Here is a 25,799-nt window from a genome sequence, read left to right as displayed (position 1 = left end):
TCCAAACTTAACACAAGATAGAGTTGCCAATTTTTTTTTCAGTTCCTTTACCTCTTGTGGCAGAGCTCTTGACTCTAGTCCCATTACAGGACTTGATGAACAAAGAAGGTGCATTCATAGTACAGGAAAACATGTTGCATACAAACACATGCCAATGGTAGGCAATAAATGCAGGAGTTCTTTTCCATCACTGGCTGATCTGAAAGTTGGAGCCACTACTATCACTATCCATACCTCCAAATTACAATATCTAAAAGTGTATACTGCCACAACAATTCCGACGCAAAGAGAATTACTACCATTTAAGAAGAACTCTCAAATGCTCTTGAACTTCAAGTACTAAAGGTTAAACATATTTTACAGTCACATTTGTTACTAGCATTTTAGACAAAGCAATGGCAATCATCTACTGCAGTTAGTCAGGCTAATATCAAATACAACCAAACAGAAACCACTTATCAGCTTGGAAGGAAGTGCGATACAGTGTGCATTTCTGAATCACTTGCCATGACATCATTTTAGTGAATAGATTTGTCTGAATTCTTTCCAGGATTTTTTTAAAAACGTTGCACGTTGACAACTTAATTTAACTATGATAGAGGTTTATTTGTTTTAAGTAATCTTAAATGATAAAAGAAAGTTTGGAAAATGATTACTAAGCAAAATGAAAATGTGTTTACCTGCCCTTTTGCTGTTGAAAAGCAGTAATAATCAAGCTATAGTTAAGACTCTATAGTCCAGCATCCAAAGGAAAGCAGAAATAAAGGACAGGAAAGTCAATCAGACAAGATATGAACAGTAAGCATCAGTATCAACAATTTTTGAAGAAAATTAACTGCTTTTCTTAGTGTTTAGAAACCAAGTTTAGCAGTAGCCCATTTCGTCACTGTCCTACCATTCAGATGGATCACTGAACTCTGGTGCATACAACCTTTGCTTCATTTCCCCGAATACAAACATGGGTAATGGTTAACAAACATCTTCAATACCCCACCTCACTCCAGGTTATTGTTGTGCAAGCAGTCAATTTGCAACACCTCTACCATTCTCATTGATATTAGCTAACCCAAGAAACAATTCAAAACATATGGCTTTAATGATTTTTAGAAAACTGGTTCACACCTGGGGTGAGCCTCTAAAATGTTTACAACCATTTTTTGACAATTATAGAGAAAGTATTTCATTTCACTGACACATTTTAAACTGGTTTGAAATTCAAGTATGACTTTAACATGAAAGAAAATCAATGTCATTAAGTAGATAATTTGAAATAAGCACATGGTAGTACAGAACTTAAACATGGTTAAAAGGAGACAAGTAGTTGAAAGTTATAATCTTGTACCCAACAGAACAAGGCTGCAAGAGAGATTCTTGGAGAAAGAGACAATTTTATACTGCATGAGAAGAGGATCCTGATTGGGTCATAACTGCTTGGAAATGCAGCACAAACATTTCACTGTCAATTTGCATCCTCAGAACAGATAGGTAGATGAGGAGTCGTCAAAGCATTTCCATGGGAATGCAGAGTTTTGTTGCCTCTAGCCATTTTTTGAAAAAACTACAATATTTTCTTTTGCCTACTTAAGTAATTGACACCCTATTTTATGTACAAATCGTTCTGCTGTAACATGCTTGGTTAGTGCAAATTCGCTACAACGTAACTGATAAACTGGGGACACTGTTTCTAAAGCACAAACTTTTTAAACATTTTGGCTGTAATGCAATTATATTGCCAACACTAAGTACTGTTCTAAAGCATGTTTTTTTATAATACGGGTTTGCACAAGATCGTGGCAAGGTGGCTCGGTGGTTGGCATTGCTGCCTCACAGCGGCAGAGACCTGGGTTTGATTCCTGCCTGTGTGGAGTTAGACAATTGCTTCTCGAACAGGTCAGTACTTATAGCATTTCATACCCTACTCATAAACGGAAGCCAAAACAATGTCGGCAATAAAAGTACAATTTGGGAATGAAAAAGAATGTTAAACTATAAACGGAAAGATCCATACATTCTTCCAGTGTCTGCATGGGTTTCCTCTGGATGCTCCAGTTTCCTCCCACAATCCAAAGACATGCAGGTCAGGTGGATCGGCCTGCTAAGTTGCCCAGTGTTAGGTGCATTCGTCAGGGGCAAAAGATAATTGGGTCTGGGTGGGTTACTCTTCGGAGGGTCGGTGTGGACTTGTTGGGTAAAATGGCTTGTTTCCACACTGTAGGGAATCCCTAACCTAATCCAAACAAACAGGTCATCAGCACAATCAGGTGTGATCCAGGGGTGGAAGGTTAATAATATCTCTAGAGATACACTTCTAAATGATAAGCAGCAAGGATGCCAGCAAAAACTGGACCTAAATGGGTTCCCAGAACGACACCATCTATTTGGGTTTCTCTACTTTCAAGTTTGTTTATTACATCTTACTCTAAAGAGTGCATGACAAAGTTTCAACTTCTAGTGTCCTTTCAGCAGGTCTAATTTGGAAATCATAAGCAGGCAGTGCTCGTTGGCTATAGCAGAGATTATAGAAATCAATGTATACTACTCCAAAAATTGATTAAATGTCAATGACCAATACAAATCGTTTAGCAATTATTTTAACTGGAATAGTTAACTGCAGTGGGCATCTTTTGGTAATTCTCAATTTGTGACTTTTTCAAACTACTGAATTTGTTTAAATATCTACACCATGCCCAAATGAGAAATTAACAAGAAAAAGCAGGTGCATCTAACATTTTATGCTAATATTCAAGGTACATTACAAAGACCAACCAAATAAAAATTAATCTACAGGAAGACAGTTAGTGTCTCACAGCCTGGGAATAGATCCTTTGTTCAAAATCAGAGTTGACCAGACATCCCAGTGTGACCTAATCGCATTTGCCAGCATTTGGCCCACATACCTCTAAATCCTTCCTATTCATACACCCATCCAGAGGCCTTTTAAATGTAATTGTACCAGCCTCCACCACTTCCTTTGGCAGCTTGTTCCATATAAATATATACCACCCTTTGCATGAAAATGCATGAAAACAAAACAAAATATATATTGTAGACTAGGAAGCAGAAGCTACAGTAGCAATAATTTATGGAGCTAAGCAGAGTATGCAAAATGCAAGTCAGTTGGCAATGTAGAAATAAGAGACTTCAACACAACATTAACACTTGTACATTTTTGAACAGAGGAGCTTAAAATTTAGTTCATCTTAGACAATTGCTTCTCGAACATTTCGGTACTTATAGCGTTTCATGCCCTACTCATAAACGGAAGCCAAAACAATGTTGGGGATAAAAACACAGTTTGGGAATGAATTTGCCAAAACTGAAAAAGAATGTTAAATTATAAACTGAAAGATCCATGCATACGCATTGAGACAGTGACATCTAGTACATATTAAATAGACCACTTGTTTTTGTTTTGAAAATATTAATTCAAATGATGTTAGTGTCACTGGTTAGACCAATGCTTATTGCCCATCCCTAAGTGCCCAAGGGCAGTTGAGACTCAACCATTTTCTAACAGTCTGGAGTGAGATGGAGGCTAGATCAAGGATGGCAGTTACCCTTCCTACAGGACATTATTGAACCTGATGTGTGTTTCTGACAAATGACAATGATTTCATGGGTCATCATTAAACATCTAAATTCCACTATCTACTCAAGCACTACAGCATTAGTGAAGTGACTTTAGTACAAGAGTATTTACAAATCTTGATGGTACTGTTATATTTTGCCACAACTCAATTACAATTCCTGAAGTTTTTTGTGTCATTCTTTCCAACATTCTCTTTTCCCTTCTTGCCCCCAGCCCAAATGGTTTCATCATATTTCAGTTACCCATCTTAACTGGCTAGTTGAAACCCAATTAGCTCAATAACATCCTTCTAGATTAATCAAATTAAAAGCATTAAGTTTTATTTAAAACCAACTGCCTCCACATGAAACACTCTTGAAAACTGTCTTCTGTACAACCCAGGAATCTTTAGAAATAGTTTGTTTTCACAATTCAGTTTATCAACTTGCTCCTTACCCATCAGCTATTTTCCGGAAGTAGTCATAAGCATTTCCTGCATTGAGCGGCAAGGTTGATAGCAGATTGTGGAACTCTAAATCATATCTACGATTGATGTCATCTCCGATAAGAGCAAGCTGCCGGCCCACAAGAGTTGGAGTACTTGAGGGAAGGAAGACAGAAACAAAAAAAAGGAAGATCACAACTACTTAGAAAGTCACAAAACAGAGATACTGAGGTAAAATAGCCAAGATGGAAATAAATTTAATGAATGGGGAAAGTGACATGCTTGGTGATGCAAAACTCCATACTTCTTCTCATTTTTTTTTAAGTAAGCTATTCTGAAGCTTTTAGGATATTTCATGCAAAGATCCCCAGAAGCATTTGTACACAAAAGACTGTATGAGTGAAGACAGAACAAGATATTCATCTATAATGACTTTTACTCTCTTCTCACAAAAAGCCCTCACCTAAAAAACTTAGAACAAATTTTAGTCATGTGCCTGCTTAAACACTACTTTTAAATTGATATTATAGGAGACAAATATCCTACTTTTCAGGAGGCTGCTGCATCTCAATTATCTCCGGATCCTCTGGGACATTTGCTCCTTCTTCTCTCTCCGATTGGTACCGGAAGAAGACATAACTCCTGAAAACGTCCTCAGTTTCCTGCACAACACCTTCCTCTACGATGCAAAGGAAAATTTGTCTTCAGCATTTAAAAGAACATGTAATTTTTTTTAAAAAATTGATACTCAGCTAAACTGGTGGGACTAGTTTACTGTAACCATTCTCTCTTTTTCTACATCTGTAGGCTCTTCAAGTGGTGGTGGTAAGGGTGGCATGTGGAAACAATAAAGGGAGGTGGAGTTCAGAGAGAAAGAAAAACAGTTGGGGATACAAATGAACGGGTAAAGATCAGCCTGGGAGAATCAACACTGCTAATGAGGACCATTAGTGGCTGACAATGGGATGCGCGTGGTAGCTGCCCATGTTTGTTGGGTCAGGATATGGGAGAAGGTGCTCTAGCCTTAAAATTATTGAACTCAATATTAAATCCTGAAAGCTGCAGAGTCCCCAACCAGAAAATGAGATGCTGTTCTTCCAGCTTGCACTGAGGTTTACTGGAGCATGGCAGCAGGCCTGAAACAGTGATACTGGCCAGGAAATAGGGTAGTGCGTTGAAGTGGCAGGCAATAGGAAGCTCAGTCATTTTTGTGAACAGAACATAGGTGTGCTGCGAAGTGGTCGCTGAGTCTACTTTTCATCTCCCTAATATAGAGCAGACCTTATTCTGAGTAGCAAATAAGTAGACTAGATTAAACAAAGTGCAAGAAAATCACTGATTCGCCTGGAAGAGGGGTCTGCGGCGTGAGAGAGCAAGGAGGAAGTGAACAGGCAGATGTTGTATCTTCTTTGATTGTATGGAAAGGTGCCCATGGGGGTGCGGGGAGGTGTTGGGAGTGGAGGAGGAGTGGACTAAAACGGCTTGGGGGAGGAAAACAGTCTTTGCAGAAGACTAACAAGAAAGGGGAGAGGAATGTGTGTCTAATGACAGCATCTCACTGGAGGGAGGTAGTGGAAATGGCAGCTAATGATCCTTTGGATGTGGATACTGGTGTGGTGATAAGTGAGGACCCAGGGAAACCCTATTGCTGTGTTAGGGAAGAGACAGAGTGAGGGCTGAAGTACAGGAGAAGCTACTAAGGGTCCTGTAACCTAACACTTTATGTCAGTTTCAGAATTTTCAACTCATGGGCTCTAGCTGCCTTCTTCTTACCATCGACATGCAATTCCTTTACATGTCTATGCCACATTAGGATGGTCTCAGGGCTCTCCATTTCTTCCTGGAAAAGAAGATTTTAACCATTCCCATCCTCCTCTGCCTGGCAGAGCACATCCTCACTTTAAACAACTTCTCTTAACTCCTCCCGCTTCTTTCAGGGGAAAGGTGTGGCCTCAGTTACACCAGTCTCTTTGTGGGATATGTGGAACATTGCTTGTTTCAGTCCTACTCAGGCCCCCCCACCCACACAGGGAGGCGATGGCCTAGTGGTATTATTGCTAGATTATTAATCTAGGATGAGCTGAAAATGTGTTGCTGGAAAAGCGCAGCAGACCAGGCAGCATCCAAGGAGCAGGAGAATCGACGTTTCGGGCATAAGCCTTCCTGAAGAAGGGCTCATGCCCGAAACGTCGATTCTCCTGCTCCTTGGATGCTGCCTGGTCTGCTGCGCTTTTCCAGCAACACATTTTCAGCTCTGATCTCCAGCATCTGCAGTCCTCACTCTCTTCTATTAATCTAGGATCCCAGCTAATGCTTTGGGGATCCAGGTTTGAATCCAGCCACAGTAAATGGTGGAATTTGAATTAATTTTTAAAAATCTGGAATTAAGAATCAACAGATGATCATTACACATTGTTGATTGACGGAAAAACACATCTGGGTCACTAATGTCCTTCAGGGAAGGAAATCTGTCATCCTTACTTGGTCTGGCCTATGTGTGTCTCCAGACCCACAGGAATGTGGTTGACTCTCAATTACCCTCAATGTCCTAACAAGCCATTCAGCTCTATCAATCGCTTCAGTTTTATCAAATAAATGAAACCAGACATATCACCTGGCAGAGACCTAGGCACCAGAAAGACAACAGCAGAAGCTACCCTACTGACTCTGCAAAGTCCTCCTTACTAACATCTAGGAATTAGTGCCAAAACTGGAAAAGCTAGTTCATAGACTGGTCAACAACAGCCAGCAGTCAGACTCATGGAATCAAAAAACTTACAGACAACATCCCAGACATCATTACTATCCCTGGACATGTCCTGTCCCACTAGCAGGGCAGGCCCAGAAGTGGCGACATAGGGGTATACAGTCAGGAGGGAGTTGCCCTGGAAGTCCTCAAAATTGATTCCGGACCACTTGAAATTTCATGGTTTCAGGATAAACATGGACAAGGAAACCTCCTAATTATCATATATCGCCCTTCCTTTGCTGATCAGTCAATCCTCCTTCATGTTGAACAGCACTTGGAGGAAGCACTGAGGAATGCAAGGGCACAAAACATACCCTAGGTGGGAGATTTAAATGGCTGCACCAAGACTGCCGCAGCAACAGTACTACTAAATCGAACTGGTCCGGTCCAAAAAAACATAGCTGAATACTGGGTCTGCAGGTGGTGAGAGAACCAACTGGAGGGAAAAATATACTTCATCTCATCCTTTTCAATCTGGCTACTGTCGATGGATCTGTCCATGATAGTATCGATAAAAGCGACAATCGCAGAGTATTTGTGGAGATGAACTCTCGCCTTACATCATGAGTAACCTTCATTATGTTGGAGAGTATTATCACCTTGCCATATGGGTCAAGCCTTAAACAGATCGAGCAACAAGACTGGACATCATTGAGGCACTGTGGACTATCAACAGCAGAACTGTACTCCAGCACAAACTGCAAACACAAGGCCCAGCATACACCCCCACTCAACCATTACCATCAAGCCAGGGGATCAATCCTGGTTCAATAGAAAGTACAGGAGGACGTATGCACCGGGCATAACTAAAATGTGAGGTGTCAACCTGGTGAAGCTACTGAACAGGGCTACCTACATGTCAACAGCATAAGCAGCAAGTGATTGACAGAGCTAAGCGATTTCCCCCAACCAATGGATCAGATCTAACCTCTGCAGTCCTGCCACATCCAATCATGACTGGTGGGGGACAATTAAGCAACTCACCGGAAGAGGATGCTCCACATAGAGCCCCACCCTCAATGATGGAAGAGGTCAACATTTGCAGCAATCTTCAGCAGAAGAGCTGAGTGGATGATCCATCTGAGCTTCTCCTGTAGTCCTCAGCATCACAGATATCAGTCTTCAGCCACATTGATTCACTCCACACGACATCACAAAATAACTGGAAGTGCTGGATATTGCAAAGGCTATGGGCCCCGACAACATTCTGGCAATAGTACAGAAGACTTGTGCTCTACAATTTGTTACTCCTCCAATCAAGCAGTTCTAGTACACCGTTACTGCACTAGCAAATACCTGACAATATGGAAAATTGCCAAGCTATTTCCTGTACAAATACAGCTGGACAAATCCAACTCAACCAATTTCCAACCCTTCACTCTACTCTTGAACATTAGTAAAGTGATGGAAGATGTCATCACTGCTATCAAGCAGCACCTGCTCAGCAATAACTTACTCAGTGTTGCCCAGTTTGAGTTCTGCCAGGATCACTCAACACCTGACCTCATTACAGCCTTGGCTCAAACATGGATAAAACAGCTGAATTCCAAAGGTGAGGTGAGTGTGATAACCGTGGACATCAAGCCTGCATTCAAATGGATGTGGCATCAAGGAGCCCCAGCAAAACTGGAAACAATGGGAACCAGGGAGCAAACTCTCTGCTGGCTGGAGTCATACTTGACATACAGGAAAGATTGTCATGGTTGTTGAAGGTCAGTCATCTCAGCTCCAAGACATCTCTGCAACAATTTCTCAGGGTAGTGTCCTAGGCCCAACTATCTTCAGCTGCTTTATCAATGACTTTCCCTCCATAAGGCCAGAAGTGGGGATGTTCACTGATTACTGCACAATATTCAGTACCATTCACGACGACTCAGATACTATTGCAATCCATGTTCAAATGCAACAAAATCTAGACAATATTCAGGCTTGGGCTGACAAGTGGCAAGTAACATTCATGTCACACAAATGCCAGGCTATGATCATCACCAATAAGAGACAATCTAACCACCGCCCCTTGACATTCAATGGTGTTACCATCACAGAATCTCCCACTATCAACATCCGGGGGTAGTGGAGGGGTAGACCATTGCCCAGAAACTCAAGTGGACTTGAAACATCAACAGAATGGCTACAAGCGCAAATCAGAAGCATAGAATCTGTAGCAAGTAACCTACCTCCTGGTTCTCCAAAGCCTGCCCACCATTTATAAGGCACAGTCAACAATAAGATGGCCTGTCTGGATGGGTACAGCTCCAACACCACCAGCAGCTAAACGCTACCCAGAACAAAGCAACATGCTTGACTAGCACTACTTCCTCAAGCATCCACTTCCTCCACCACTGACACTCAGTAACAGTTGTGTGTCTCATCTACAAGGTGCACTGCAGAAATGCACCAATGATCTTCAGACAGCACCTTCTAAACCCATGACCACTTCCAGCCAGAAGGTCAAGGGCAGCAGATACAAAGGAACACCATCACCACCTGCAGGTTCCTCTCCAAATCACTCACCACCCTGACTTGGAAATATATTGTTGCTACTTCACAATTGCTGGGCAAAAAGCCTGGAATTCCCTCCCTAATGGTGTGATGGGTCAACTCTCAGCAGTTGGAATGCAGTGGTTCAAGGCATCAGCTCACTAACACCTTCTCAAGGGCAACTAGGGACAGGTAATAAATGGTCAGCTTGCGATGCCCACATCCCACAAATGAATAAAGATCAAGAAAAAAAACTCTGTCTCTGGCACAATGAGATCATCAGTGACACTTCTCTCCGGAATTGGAAAATTTTATCCATTTTGCTTCCAATTTCCGCCTTGCCCTCACCTTTACCTGACCCATCTCTCTCTCGCCTTCCTTGACATTTCTGGAGATAGGCTGGTCTATTATATCTAGTATAAACTCACCAACAACTACAGCTGCTTTGACTTCACACCCTCACACCCTGATTCATGTAAAGACTCTATTCCATTCTCCCATTTCCTCAGTCTACATCGCATGTTCTGATGATGCCAAATTCAACAAAGGAAGCCTCCAATAAGTCCAACTCCTTTCTCAAATTGAGGATTCCCGACCATTATAGTCACAGAGCCCTCAGTCATGTCTGACCTACCTTCTACACTTTGGCCTCTCTTCCCTCCCACAGCCGTGATAGGGTTCCTCTGGGTCCTCATTTACCACCATGCTTGCTACCACATCGAAAGGACCATTTAGCTGCCATTTCTGCTGCCTCCAGCAGGATGCAATCACCAGATACATTCATCTCCCTTCCTTGGTCAGCCTTCCACAGAGACTGCTCCCTTCAGGATACTTTGGTTTCCCCCCCTCCTCTTCACCCAACACCTCCCCACAGCACCTTCCCATGCAATCACAGAACATGCAACACCTAACCCATTTACTTCCTCCCTCCTCTCTCTCCAAGGTCCCAAACACACCTTCTAGGCGAAGCATTAATTTACTTGTATTTCATTCAATCTAGTCTCCTGCATTCAGTACCTACAACGTAGACCACTCTACATTGGTGAGACAAAATGGAGATTGAGCACCACTTTGTGAACATCTACGTTCCGCCCATGAAAGTGACTGAGCTTCCTGTTGCTTGCCACTTCAACACAGTGATCTCTGACCAAGATCTCCATCTCAGGCTTGCTGCAGCGTTCAAGCACCTCTTTTGCACTTGGGGGACACCACAGCCTTCAGGATTCAATATCAAGTTTGGTCTTTTTAGGGCATGAGCATCTCCTCCATGTCCTTACCTCAAAACAAGGCCCTGCCATCATATTGGGTTGTTCCTGGTAGCAGCCTTTGCCAGCCACTAACAGCTCCCATTAGCAGCTATTGATATTCCCAGGCTCACCTTTACCTTATCTTTGGTTTGCCCAACTGCTTTTCTCTCTGGACTCTCAATGTCACCCTCTGGACCACGCTCAGCAAGTTCTGTTTTGTTACCAATAAAAAAGAATTTATGCATGGAAGCAGAGGGTGTAGCAGGAATATGAATGATACATTTCACCATTCTTTATCAAAGATGATGCTACACAAATCATAGTAAAAGGAGGTGATCAATACACTTGCACGATTTAACAATGAAGTAGTTGTGGCACTGGATAAGTTGTCAATTCAAAATTGATAAGACACCAAGACCTGATAAGATACATCCAAGAATTTGGAGAGATCTTAAGTGCTCAAATTGCAAAGGAGCTTCCTCAGACTGAAGTTATGCCAGAGGATTGGGAATTGCAAATGTTACACCTTCATTCAACAAAATGAAAAGCCCAGCAATGACAGACCAGTCATTTTAATACTGGAGGCAGAAAAACCACTAAAAATTATATTCAGGACAAAATTAATACAGCTCATTCTCAAATCTGGCCGCCTTGAGCCGAAGGCTGTGCTGGATTTTGGAATGTGCCATTTTTCAGATAAAATCAAACCGTATTAACTCAATGTAGATTGTACTAATCTGAATAGGGATGTAGGAAAATAAAGTCAAATGATTGCAAAGCAATTCAGGTTAATGGTCATGTCACTGAAATTATTACTTCTCATGCACTGTATTTACTAACTCATTCATTTTTCCCCCAAATTTTCTACATCAACCCATGTAAAAACAGAACTTGTTTTAAAAAAAGTAGAGGTTTTAAATGCCAATTTTTGAGTAACCATATTAGAAAGGAGGTATCAATAACCACTTGGGACATACTAACAAAAGCCAGTACTGATTTGTTAAGGGAATAAGTTATTTAATTAACTAGAAGTTATCAATTTTGAGATACCTTATCGATGCAAATAAGAAGATATGCATATCAAATCATGATGTTCAGCAGACACCCGAGAGAAACTGAAAGCATTGTGTAAATATATTCATCCATACCTGAAGGGCCAATACAACTATACTTCAAAAAAAAGTTATTCAAAGCAAGCTGTATTTTTTTTTAAACTTCGCTTGTTTGATGAATGGCCAAAGACATAGCCAACATTTAAAATCCACTTCCAAATTGTAGTGAACCAAAAGTTTAATTTACTGAAAAATATTACTGTACAAAACTAAAAAACCTCCAAGCTTTTCTGCAGCAAACTGTGGTCACTATGCTTCAAGTCCAGCACAAGTAGCAATTAGCATTCTTTCACTGCTGAGACAAATTAATTCAGAAATTAAGTATATCTGCAACAGGAGAATAGTATTCTGGCTAGTCAAGTTGCATATGCAATTCAGTATATTCATCAAACAAGAGGATTTATCATAAATTTAATAATTGAAAGGGTAGTACATACAAAAATAAATGAGCAACTTACAAGCTGTTTCTGTTGCGAACTTAATGACCAAGCAAATAAATCAGATTTCAAATTGTAAAGAAAAAGGTATCGAGAGATCCATTGCTTTTATCTCTCTACACAATCTTGAACACATTGACCCGCTTTACTTTCATAGCATTTGATGATTGTGCTCAAGAGAGTAGACATTCTGGACAGTGAAGGACCAATTCAAGATGTTATAATATACATTTTCTTCTGCAGTGATATTAGATAGCTCGAACTCTTGCAACGCCCAAAAAAGCAAAACATGGTAATATCAGTACAGTGAAGAGAGAAAATACATGGAGTGGGATCTAGAATATTTTAGAATGGTTTCAGGGAATTTAGCATGATGATTAGATTGGAGAAGACTGGGTTATCATCTTTGGAGCATTTAAAACGGAGGTATAAGATTATGACATATTTGAATAAAGGTACTCACAAAAGCTAATCTCATTCGTTGATGATTACAAGGACTAAGTGACATGGATATAAGAGATGCAATAGGAATTAAGAAACAGCTTTTATATTTATTATGCAGGGTGATATTGACCTGGAACCTGCTGCCGAAGTAGTTGTTGGAAGTGGAAGCAACAGTTCAAAGGGAAACTGAATAGTCACAAACAAAATAAATTGTTACGCTACAGGGATGAAACTGATTGGATTTTTCTACAGAGAGATGTGGCATAGACTTGACTATTTCATAATCTTCTTCTATAAGCAGCATAAGCAGATGGTAAAGTATTGACTGATAATTTGCGGGTGAGCTAACAGTTGACTCTCAAATTGTTAGACAATATTTAGATAAATGACATGGAGCCAGATCTTAATTGGATTTTTTGAGAGCTCAGAATTTAAAAATATTTGGCTACAAAGTCACTAGACGATCAAGCTGGTGCACAGCAAGAGCAACAGGGCTTTTGGGATCAAGTAAATCACATCAAAAATCAAAAATCAAAAAGATTTTAGAAATAACAAAGAGCAAGATTTGCCTTTCACAAAAAACCTTTTTTTCAGCAAAATCTGGGTCATAATTTCCCCAAGGGCGTAAATCAAATAGCATACTGTCAACTAAACCATAACCACTTCCTAAAATACCCAAGTTTATCGCCAACCACTTAATGTGAACAGCAACAAGATTTTGGACTATAGGTTGTTCTGCTATAATGTGGCAGTAACATTTTTCTGTAACCCTGTTCTATAGAAAATCGCGATACCCGTTCAGTAGAAACTGTCCACAATTTGGCAATCACGTTATAGCCAATTTGTGTTGACAAATGCACATTATACCTGAACACACCATATGAAGAAAATTCTAAGGGAAATGTGGTACCAAAAAACTGCTTAGGCCAAAGAATAGGAGAATCCCATAATCCATGGTATGCAGATTTGGCATATAAAATTTATAAGTGTTGGAAGTCTCACAGGAGGTGAAAGGTCATTATGTTTAATGCACTAACAATCAGAACCTTAATCCATGAAATATCAACTCTACATTTTTCTCTCAAGATGCCGGCAAATCAGAATACTTACGACTAAGAAATAGGGGAACAGGAGTAGGCCATTCGCCAAACACCCTAACCCACCCTGAAAACCTCCGCCATTCAATTCAATCACAGCTGATCTGACATTTCTCATGTCCACTTTCTGCCCTTGCCCATAACCTTTAACCATAACCATAACAATAATCAAAAATCTCTCAGCATTAAATGCAAGAACTCTGCCCCCACATTTGTGTGGCAAGACGTTCCAAGGAGACACAACCCTCAGAAGAAGTTCTTCATCTCAGTCTTAAATTGGCACCCCTTCATTCGGAGACAATCTCTCTCGTCCTAAACTCTCAGGTGGGGAAACATCCTGTCAGCATTTACCCTGCCAAGCCCCTCAAGAATCCTATGTTTCAGTAAGGTCACCTCTCATTCATGCCAATGAGATATCCTAAATTAATCTAGTCCCATTTGCCAGCATTTGGTCCATATCCCTCTAAACTCTTCCTATTCATCTAGCCATTCAGATGCTTTTTAAATGTTGTAATTGTACCAGCCTCCATCACTTCTTGTGGCAGCTCATTCTATACACGCACCACCCTCTGCATGAAAAATGTGACCCTTAGTTCCCTTTTATATCTTTCCCCTTACCTTAAACCTATGCCCCTCTAGTTTTGGACTCCGCTACCCTGGGGAAAAGAGCTTTGCTATGCACCCTACCCATACCCTCATGATTTTATAAAATCTCTGTAAAGGTCACTCCTGAATCTCTGACACTCCAGTCTATTCAGCCTCTCCTTAAAGCTTAAACCCTCCAGTACCTGCAACATCAGAGTTAAACTTTGCTGAACCCTTTCAAAGTTTAATAACCTCTTTCCCACAGCAGGGAGACCAGAATTGAATGCAGTGTTCCAAACGTGGCCTAACCAATGCTCTGTACAGCCACAACATGATATCCCAACTCCTACACTCAATGCACTGATCAATAAAGGCAAAACGTTCCAAATGCATTCTTCACTACCCTATCTACCCACGACTTCACCTTCAAGGAACCATGAACTAGCACCCCAAAGTCTCTGTTCAGCAACACTTCCCAGACCCTACCAATGAGTGTAGAAGCCTGCCCTGATTTGCCTTACCAAAATGCAACACCTCACACATTTATCTGGATTTAACTCCAACAAAAATCCTTGCCCCTTTGGCCAATCTGATCAAGGGAGATATACTCTGAAGTAACCTTCTTAACTTCCTCCTACAGCTCCAACTTTGGTGTCATCTGCAAACCTACTAGCCATTCCTCCTATATTCACATCCAAATCATTTGTATAAATGACAAAAAACAATGGACCCAGCAGCAAGCCTCGCAGCACATTGCTAGTCACAGAGCTCCAGTCCAGAAAACAACCCTCCAACATCTCCTTTGAAACCAATTTTGTATCCAAATGGTTAGTTCTCCCTATATTCCATGGGATCTCACCTTGCTAATTAGTCAACCATGTGGAACCTTGTCCAACACCTTTAAGTCCATATGGACAACATCCACCACTCTGTCTTCATCAATCCTCTTCCTTACTTCAAAAAGATCAAGTGAAGCATAAATTGCCATGTACAAAGCCATGTTGACTATCCCTAATTAGTCCTTGCCTTTCAAAACACACGTAGATTCTGTACCTCAGAATCCCCTCCAACAACGTACTCACCACTGATGTCAGGCTGATCGGTCTATTGTTCCCTAGCTTTTCCATACAACCTTTCTTAAATAATGGCACATTAATCACTCCCCAGTCTTCTAGCACTTCATCCGTGGCTATCAATGATACAACTATCTCAGAAATCTTAATCCAGATTCCCACAAAGCTCTGGGATACACTTGATCAGGTCCTGGGGTACTAACCACCTTATGCTTTTAAGGCATCCAGCATCACCTCCTCTGTAGTATGGACACTAAGCTATCACTATTTATTTCTCCAAGTTCTCTAGTTTCCGTATCCTCTTCCATAGTAAAGACAGACATAAAATACTCGCTTAGTATATGACCCATCTCCTGCAGTTCCAAACATTTCAGTTACTCTTTTGCCCTGAATCTCTTTAGATTCTCCTTATCCCTATTTTACTAAATTATCTCACATCCCCTTTTTCCTCTCCTGATTTTGCCTATATACTCCAAGAGATTCACTCGAATCCAGCTGTCTATACTTGCCATATGCCTCCTCCTGTCTTGACCAGAGCTTCAATTTCTTTAATCATCCAGCCTTTCCCACATGTACCAGCTTTGCCCTTCACACTAAGAGGAACATACTGCATCTGGACTCTTGTTATCTCATTTTTGGAGACCTCCCGCTTTCCAAACACCCATTTATCCATAAATCATAAACCATCTAGAAGCCCTACAGTGTGGAAACAGGCCATTTGACCCATCAGGTCCACACCAACCCTCCAAAGAGTAACCCATCCAGACCCATTCCCTCACCTTATTACTCTATATTTCCCCTGACTAATGCACCTAACCTACACATCCTTGAACTACACATCCTTGAACATAATGGGCAATTTAGCATGGCCAACTCGCCTAACCTGCACATCTTTCGACTATGGGAAGAAACCGGAGCATCTGGAGGAAGCCCACACAGACACAAAGAACGTGCAAACTCCACATAGACAGACAGTCACCCAAGGCTGGAATTGAACCCGGGTCTCTGGCGCAGTGGGGCAGCAGTGCTAATCTCTGAGCCACTTGGCCTCCATAGTCTCTCCCAATTAGCTTTTCTTGCCTAACACTGTCAAGATTGGCTTTCCTCCAATTCAGAACTTCAACTTTTAGATCCAGTCTATCTTTTTCCATCACTACTTTAAAACTAATAGAATCATGATCACTGGCCCCAAAGTGCTCGCCCACTGACACCTCAATAACTTGCACTTCCTTATTTTTCAAGAAAAGGTCAAATTTTGCTCCTTCTCTAGTAGGTTCATCCACATACTGAAGAAAATTTTCTTATACACACTTAAATTCCTCTCCATCCAAGCCTTTAACAATTTAGCAGTTCCAGTCTATGTTTGGACAGTTAAAGTCCTCAACCATTGCAACCCAATTTACTTATGGATATCTGAGATCTCCTTAGAAATTTGCTTCTCAATTTCCCACTGACTACTGGGGAGCCTATAATACAATCCCAATAATGGTGACCATCCCTTTCTGATTTCTCAGTTCCATCCAAACAATTTCATTAGAGGATATTCCTCGGAATACATCCAAGTACAACTGCAATGTTATCCCTAATCAAAAAGGCCACTTCACTTCTCTCTCTTCCCACGACACCGCCCCCCCCCCCCCCCATTTTTTTAGCATCTATATCCTGGAATTCTGATGAGTAGAGTCTCAATCTGTTTAATCTTTGCTCCTAAGACAAATCCTCCATATCAATTATCATGTTAGTGAACATTGTCTGAACTGCTTTCAATTATATTTTAAAGAACAGGAGCATTATTGCTCACTGCACTCCAGATGTGGTGTCACCAGCACCTTGTGAAGTTGCAGTTAGACTTCCCTACTTTTATAATCTGACCTCCTTGAAATAAGAGCTAACATTCCATTAACCTTCCTGATTAGCTGAACTTGTGTGCTAGCTTTGTGTTTCATGCACAAGTATCAAAGTCCCTGCAGCTTTTCTCCATTTAAATGATACTGCTCTTTTGTTCTCTCTTCCAAAATTAACTTCTTATTCCCCCACATTAGACTCCATTTGCTAACATTCTGCCCACTTATTTAACCTATCAGTACCTCTGTTTGCACCCCTCTTGCAACCTGCCTTTCCACTTATTTTTGCGCTGCCTGAAAATCTGACAAGAGTACATATGACTTGCAGGAAAGATGCATAAGATATATATTGTAAACAGTTCCCAGTGATCTCCGCGGAACCCCAATGGTCTCAGGTCACCAACGTGAAAAAGAGCCTCACTGTTTCCTGCCCATTAGCCAATTCTCTTTCCATGCCAATGTACTAACTCTAATACCGAAGGCTCTTATCTATGACAACTTTTTGTAAAGTACCTTGTCAAAACCTTTCTGGAAGTGCAAACACAACATCTACTGGCTCCCCTCTTATCCACTCTGGTTTAGACGTTCTCAAAACGGTCATTTGCTCCAAGTATGATGGTATAGCAAAAAATAGCATAAAAGTCAAAGTCTAATACAGCATTTACATACTGTAAACATCAATTCTTTGGTTAGTTATTGTCAAGTACACAGTATTAAGATGCAATGGACAATTCAAGTCTTAATCAGAAGGCACGAGAGATTAGCACAAAAGGAATTTCACTGACAATCATCTTACCACCACAATAATACTAAAGGAAGTCCACGCTGATGAGTATCTACTTTCTAAACTTGGTGGCAACTGCAAGATGATTAGATGTGGTATAGAACAGCTCTACTTGGTTTCAAAACAGAAAACACACCAAATCCACACCAATACTATTCTACTTTACATCAGTGCAATCTTTTTCATTACCTACACTGAAGTCTAACAACTCGGCCACAAAACATCAATCAATAAGGAATACAATTGAACAGTATCATTTCACTTAGGGCTTTCACAGAATACTGCATAAGGAAGTCTTTCATATCATCTACCCTTCACATTTTCTAAAGAGCCAAAGGTCAGCAGATGGTTAGCTAAACTGCCACTTCACTCAAACAACCAAGATATGCTTGGAAAAGCAGAATCTCAATTATGTTTGAGGTTGTGTGCATGCACAACCTTTAGGCAACATGAATGATGATTCAAAATTACAGATATTTCTGTCAAAAGGAAATTAGTAAGCACCAAGGAAATTATATTTCATCAAGGTTGAAATGAATGGAGAGGAGAAAAAACTAAATAGACCATTTGAACACAATGCAGCACATCCTCAAATACAATTCATTGCAAATAGTAAAAATGACACATTTGCACAAACCACTATTAAGCCACAATTATTAAAAATGGATCAGTAAATATCAGCTATTTTGACTAGAATGCTCAGTTTTGCAGTTGTACCCAAGTTCATACTGATTTAAGTGGATATTTGGATTTCCTCAACATTTGATACGTAGCGTGGCAATGTCTGAAACTAAATCATTCAAAGGGGATTCAATTCCAACATGAAGAATGCTGATTCAAAGTACCTAAATATTTTGTGTCCATCTAGCATAAAAGGTATAGAAAAATATTGCAATCTAAAAATGTAATGGAGTCAACTCCCCCACTGGGTTCACTTGATTGCTCACAGAATAACCAATCCATTAACATTAGTAAGAGGTTATATTTGTTTATGTATCAAGTTTGTGTAGACTTAGCTTTTGTTTTGCTGGTGGCTGCATTTGGGTGGGTGGCATGCTTCAGTCAGACTCAAGATGTAGTAAAGGAGGAGAAACACAAAACAAATCAAAATAGAAAACAGAAGGGTGGTAGCAAAACCATCCCCAAATGACAAAACTAGGAAAAACCCAAGAAACATTTCCCCGATAAAATGGAAAAGAATTGGTGCAGAGCTATTCAGCATGTGCTTGCTGCTGACGTGAGCCCAGCAGCAATAAACATGAATAGAGCAGCTGTTAAGAAAGTATGTGACAGTAGGGTGCTAACCAGCGACTGAAAGATAGCTGTGGGTGTACAGGGAGATGGCAAGGGAGAAAGAGAATGGCTTTAATCTGGTTAACAAATGGGCTAACTGGGATTGGAGAGGTAATAAGGTAATGAAATTCATGCAAAGCAATGTGTATTATCTAGATTAAGACAGCATATATTGAGGAGCTGTTGTACTTGCCAAAATTATTTTGTGGATCCTACATAATGAGCAATGCAAATTTTAAATCTGAGATTTAAAATCCAAAACAAAAAATTTACAGCAGATGCTGGAACCTGTACTGAAAACAACAAATACTGGAGACCATAGCCAGTAAGACAGCATCCATGGAGAGAGAGCAAGGTAACGTTAAGTCCAGATGACAAGGTAACAACTGTCTGGTTAAGGTGTTCCAGATTTCTTAATATGCGTGGAAACCTATTAGTTATGGCCTCTCCAATCTGTAATGGTGTTTAAGGTAGTTCAGGAGACTTTATGTTAGTTACCGAGTTTTAAGAAGATTTGTATGTTAGTTATTTTGAAAAAAGTTTTGTCACGACTTATCCCGGTTGTCTTTCACCAATTTAAGAGGGAGGCAATGGCCTAGTGGCAGTATCGCTGGACTCTTAATCCAGAGACCCAGATAATGTTCTGGGGACCCAGCTTCAAATCCCACCATGGCAGATGGTGGAATTTGATTTCAATACTAACAATCTGATGATGACCATGAGCCCATTGCCAATTGTTGGAAAAAGCCCATCTGGGTCACAAATGCCCTTTAGAGAAGGAAACTGCCATCCTTCTGGTCTGGCCTACATGTGACTCCAGACTGACAACAATGTGGTTGGCTCTGAACTGCCCTCAGGACAATTAAGGATGGGCAACAAATGCTAGCTAGCCAGCGACACCCTAATTCTGTGATTGACTAAATTACATACTTCTCCGGTTCTAAACATTCCCTACACAATAATTTCCTGAAAATAATTTAATTCAATTAGTCATACAGGACCTACCCTTAATAACCTAACACTAAATTTCTAATTAGTAAACATTTTGGAAAAGCATGGACTAATTTCCATGCATTTTATGTAGATTTTTCTAGAAATAAAAACTACATGACGAAGAAATTAGTGCTGTGGAGTTACATTTAATGATGAGTTGTATAGTACTGACTTTTTTGATGAAACCTTCTAACCCTGTGCCTGAGAGTGTCTAACTTTTCCCAGTCAATACTAATACAGAAGACATTGCCATTATCTGACTGCATCACCTAAATAAATTAGCTTTTTATTTATTTTCATGGGATCTGAGTATTGCTGCCAAGGTCAGCATATGCTACCCATCCTAACTGTGCTTTAACAGACAAGCTTGCTAAACCATGTCAGAGAGCAGTTAAGATTCAAGAAGCACACTGCTGTGGGCCTGGAGTCATACGTCGACCAGACTGAAGAAGGATGGCAGATTTCCTTCCATGAAGGACAAATGTCTGAATGAGTCACTGAGATTGAACTATAGTCTCTGTAAACCATAAAGCAATCCATTAGAAAATCTCAAGCAACCCTCAAGTCAGAAAAGAAATTGTTTCGTCCTCTGCTCACCAGTGCTTGAATGTCATTCAATTATTTTATGTAAACTGCTAGACACTCAAAGTAAGTGAGTTTTCAGCACAGGAGGTTCCCAGTATCTTAGAAAATACTAATGATGAATTTGTACAAGTGGATCACTTCCATTGCATATAGTCACAAAAAAATTTCCAACTTTCCAGGAATTTGCAAGTGCATACCAAAATATCTAAAGGTTCTTATCATTCCACACCAAATTCTTTTCACTATTCTCTTTTCCAAATTTACTATTTCATATTTCTTTCTCAATGTTCATTTTGAGAACTATATTTCTGGATTTTTCAGCACTTTCCCATTTTAGTTAACTCTCAAATTGTTACCAAGCTTCCTCCGAGTGCCAGCACATAAATCTAAAAAGCTCAAAACAGATCTCAGAAGGCAGCCGTATAAAGCCAATCCAAAACATCATTTTGGCTTTCTGTTCTCCAGCTACTTATTGAATTACATTGTTTCTAATATCAATGTCTTAACTTTCAATATGCTGCAACTTATCAAACACCTTCTGAAAATTCACAAACAATCCACAAAACTTTTTATTTGCACACTAACATTTTGAAAAAAATGTTCAAGTTAATAAGTCAGGCAGAATCTACCTTTTATAACTCAAAATGCAGAATATCTCAGATTAGCCAATACCTTTCCAACTACAAATGCACCGATATAAAAACATTTAATTTCCTGGTTTATCCTGGTCATTCTGATATTAGGTGAAAAATAGGCTTAGGCTCATTGGTTTTAAAAACTGAAGTTGAAAGCTCACGAGTGTTCAATGCTGAAGCCCACTCATGAATACGAGACACAAACCAGAACAAGAAAAGGTGAGCAACATACATTGCACTGGACCAAAGGTTGCGAAATTAATCCTGCATAGTATATTATATGTACATGACGCTGCAGGCTTGTCACTACACAGGGACTTTAATGACTTGGTACTGGTATTTTTTTTTGACTCATTTGCCAAATGAGCATAAATAGAAACAAGTGTGAAGAAAATGGCTTTTTCCTTACACTACACCATTTGCTAAAGGACAAACAGTTTCTAAACACATTCAAACTTTCTATTTTGCCAAACCAGAAAAAGGCAGAAATAGATCATATTGAATGAACAAGGAAAACTATTGGCATATGTCACCATGGATATCCTAAATATCTTGTGCGCTTAAAGGCAACAGAAATTGTAGCAGACACGTTATTGGTGTTCTACAAATATTACAGAAGCGTGACAAAACACAAATTAGGGGACACTTTTAACATGTATTATGAAGATGTGGGTGTACTATAAGAAGTTAAAGGCAGCAGAATTACCGGACACAGCACCAAGTGTTCCCACTGAGGCAACAATGTAACACTTGCTCAAACAACTCGATTAGCTCATTGTCTGGAAACAAATTTGATTTCAGCCAGTTTAAATTATACCCCAAAAAAACATCAAACTCCAATCTAGTTTGAATTTAGTATATTAACAATCGTAAAAGCCAATCCTGTGCTTGATGGTGTAAGACTAGGAAAAATTGAACAGTTGACAGGAGAACTGACAAGCCCAGCATGTAAGCAGACTGCCTGAAAATAGCTGTCCTAAAAGTAACTTTTCGATCAGTAACCTGTGACACATAAATTCCTAAGAAGAAAAGACAACACTGGAAGATCCGAATAGAAGAACGAAAGCTGCCTGATTTTGAGATAAGAAGTGTTCTTTTGTAAATCTTAATTGGGAATTTTATCAGACGAGTATTATACAAGGGAAGGTAAAAGATAGTTAGAGCAAGAAATTGTAAATAGTGGTTAGTTAATTATTCTCTGTTATACTTTAACTAGTTCTTGGCCACTCAAATCTTTACAGATTACTGCATGGGATAAATCTTTTCTGTGTAACTGATTTAAAATTTTGCAGAGAGGTTTACCCTGTGTCGTAACACATGTCCCTTGGAGACATTTTTATAAAGTCTTCCAAAAGGATCTCCATGTGCAGAAGCATGTTGTAAGGTGTTTGCCACAGTACATAGTCAATGAAATAACAAATCAGCATTGAGATGTTTATGGATGTCAAAAGGACGTTCAAAGGTTCAGCAGGCCAATGTTAACTAGATTAGCTAAAGTTAAAGCTGCATTGAAGGGATAATTGAACGGATTGTACATCCCCTTGTCCATTTAAGACGAGATGGTGACAAAAACCACAGCCATCTGTGCATAAGTTTTCTTTTGACTTCCTTTGAGGTTATGATTTGGAGATGCTGGTGTTGGACAGGGGTATACAAAGTTAAAAAAAATCACACAATACCAGGTTATAACCTGAGGGGTTTATTTGGAAGCACTAGCTTTTGGAGCACTGCTCCTTCATCAGATGGTTGTGTTTATGAATTTTAATGCTATGCTATGAGAAAAGGTATGAGTTTTAATGAACCTAACTTTTTTTTAATAAGTACACTTAATACAGTTTGTCTAGAATGTGCATCCATACTAGGAATCTTAAAACAATATCATCTCAGTTCGAAACTCTAGATTAGAGTATATACACTTAGGAAGGCCAAGCAATTAGTAAATCCAAACTATTCATAACTATTGTTTGCTAAATAGGGATGGACCTTGTATGAGCAGAAGGGAGAGAGAAAACAAGGTATGCAGGAGAATGCAAGTTTCTTCTCTCCCCTTTATAAATGCAACGGTCTGTTTTACTGTCTGGGTGGATAATAATGGCGACTGTTACTTTGCAGTTACCACCTTTCATGCATCAGTCTAGCCAACAAACAGCATATTATCAGGTGAAGAAAGGCAGACAAACTGTTGTGAACACATGGGAACTAAATGCTCAGATACTTTCTGCAAATCAGAAATGGTCTGTGGGATGACATATGAACAGTGCACAAACCTGCCACTTCAACAGTTAGATCTCAAACCCCACAGAACACAGAATATATCATAAAACATTATTTTTCATGCATATTTAAAATCATAAGACCAGAATAGATGTAGTATAATTTAGAACATTTGGTTCTAACTGCTTACTACATGGACTTTTGTGAAGCATGTCATTTTTCATGTCTCCTTTACTTCAATTAAGGTATTCAGACTTTTTCCTTCCAACAGAAGTATTTTTTAGGATTCACAATTGTTTTAATTACCAAAAGACTAGCACTCACCTGTTACTGGTCTTGACGGGCGCCTACAACGGTTCTTATGCAGGTTAGCTGGGTTTGTTTTGAAAGGGTTTTCATCACCGCCACCTGAAGCCATGGTACAACCCAAATGACTGCAATCAGTCAGTCAATCTACAAGCACAAAGATTATAAATCAACATTCAACATGAGCAAGAGTTAATCTCCCACCAAAACCCTTACCCCATTCTCTAAGGAAGAGGTCTTACGAGCAAAAATACAAAGTTAAAATCATCTTCACATGAGATATTATAGATATAAAATTCACACACACACACACACACACACACACACACACACACACACACACACACACACACACAGGCAGTATCAGGGATGATAGGTTATTTCAAATCAAGAGTATTTTAGAAAGATTGACCCTTTTTAAAAAAAGTCTAGCTATTTACAACTCAAAAATATCCCACAAGCTATATAAACTGTTGTCTAATGCTTTGAGCATCTTTGCAGGCATGATATCCTGACCTTTCAAACATTAGCTGCTACCAAAGGCATTAAAAAGAAGAGTTAATTTAGTATGGTAAACATATTTAACAGCAGATTATCTCATCTCTTTAATCTTAACAGTAAACTTTTTTTTCATCCATTGGAATCCTATACAACGATATAATGACTCTTGAGGCTCAGTGGTCGTGTCCCTTACTACTGAGTCAAAGTCTGGATCAAATTCCATTTGCACGAGAGGTGTGCCTTAACACGTCAGAACACGTTAATTTGAATCAATGAAGTGACTCCCATCAACAATTATTCTGTATCACTGGGCTCTTGACAGATCTTGAAAAATGTGTCTTGACTGAAATGTATCACTCAACCTTAGAAAATTGTGTTAAGAATAGGAGAAAAGATTATGGCGAAGATGGGTTGTTCTGGTTGTCCAACCTGTCACAAAACTGAACATCGCAGTATAATGACTCAAAGAAGTCACTCCAATGTTGAATACGTAATGAATCAGAACGACAGCCAAATTTAGATGCAAATGCACAGCAAGATTCTTTTATAGTTTAGTTGGCAGCAGCATCTTGGAATTGCACTGCAGTATATAAAAACTGTAACATCATTCACCTTGATCAGCAAATTATCCCAAGTTACACATCACTTTGATTGTCATTACTGCAAGACCTCAAAACCCTTCCCTAATAACCACTGTGTGTGAACTTCTTTAAAAAAAAAATTGTTCATAGAATGTGTGTGTCACTAGCTGGGCCAGCATTTACTAATCAATCCTATCAGCCATTTAAACTGACTGGGTTGCAAAGGCCTTTTCGCAGAGGTAGTAAGAGGCAATCACATTGTCAAGTGTCTGGAGTCACATGCAGTCCAAAGCAGGTAAGGATGACAGATTTCCTTCCCTAAAGGGTAGCAAAGCAAATGGGTTTTTACAATAATCAACCATGGTTACAAGACTGACATTACACTAAGCTGAATAATGTGTTGCTGGAAAAGCGCAGCAGGTCAGGCAGCATCCAAGGAACAGGAGAATCGATGTTTTGGGAAGAAGGGCTTATGCCCGAAACATCGATTCTCCTGCTCCTTGAATGCTGCCTGACCTGCTGCGCTTTTCCAGCAACACATTTTCAGCTCTGATCTCCAGAATCTGCAATCCTCACTTTCTCCCCCTTATCTGCAATACCAGATTTTCATTGATTCAAATTTCACCAGCTAATGGTGGGATTTGAGCCATAGCAATACCTGGGTGCCTAGAATGCCACTGACTGCACTATTGGTTTAAAGTATTTCACAACCACCTATTGGAGATAAGTAACAGAATTGGTAGCAATGGAGGTGGTGGAGAGAATGCATGTTCACATTAGAACTAATGAATAAAATAGATAGTGCTGTTCCAGTCTTGATAAAGG

General features: G+C 39.8%; 2 protein-coding genes across 4 annotated transcripts in view; both read right to left on the bottom strand.

The window, feature by feature from the left end:
* Positions 1 to 23,975, bottom strand: part of LOC140467178 (translocator protein-like) — an 85,676-nt gene extending 61,701 nt beyond the window's left edge. Inside the window, exon 1 of the mRNA XM_072563342.1 lies at positions 23,911 to 23,975. The gene's annotated coding sequence lies outside the window, so the exon portion shown is untranslated. The remainder of the gene's footprint in view (positions 1 to 23,910) is intronic.
* LOC140467176 (bcl-2 homologous antagonist/killer-like) overlaps positions 1 to 25,799 on the bottom strand; it is a 50,424-nt gene that overhangs the window by 13,625 nt on the left and 11,000 nt on the right. For all 3 annotated transcript variants that reach the window (XM_072563339.1, XM_072563337.1, XM_072563338.1), the window contains exons 2-4: positions 23,911 to 24,039; positions 4,560 to 4,692; positions 4,025 to 4,168 (exon numbers count right to left, since the gene is read on the bottom strand). In XM_072563339.1, coding sequence (XP_072419440.1) covers positions 4,025 to 4,168; positions 4,560 to 4,692; positions 23,911 to 24,004 — 371 coding nt within the window. In that variant the 5' untranslated portion in view covers positions 24,005 to 24,039. The remainder of the gene's footprint in view (positions 1 to 4,024; positions 4,169 to 4,559; positions 4,693 to 23,910; positions 24,040 to 25,799) is intronic.

Source organism: Chiloscyllium punctatum, chromosome 45, assembly GCF_047496795.1.
Source record: "Chiloscyllium punctatum isolate Juve2018m chromosome 45, sChiPun1.3, whole genome shotgun sequence".
Taxonomy (NCBI): domain Eukaryota; kingdom Metazoa; phylum Chordata; class Chondrichthyes; order Orectolobiformes; family Hemiscylliidae; genus Chiloscyllium; species Chiloscyllium punctatum.
This window is presented reverse-complemented; position numbering and strand designations above follow the sequence as displayed.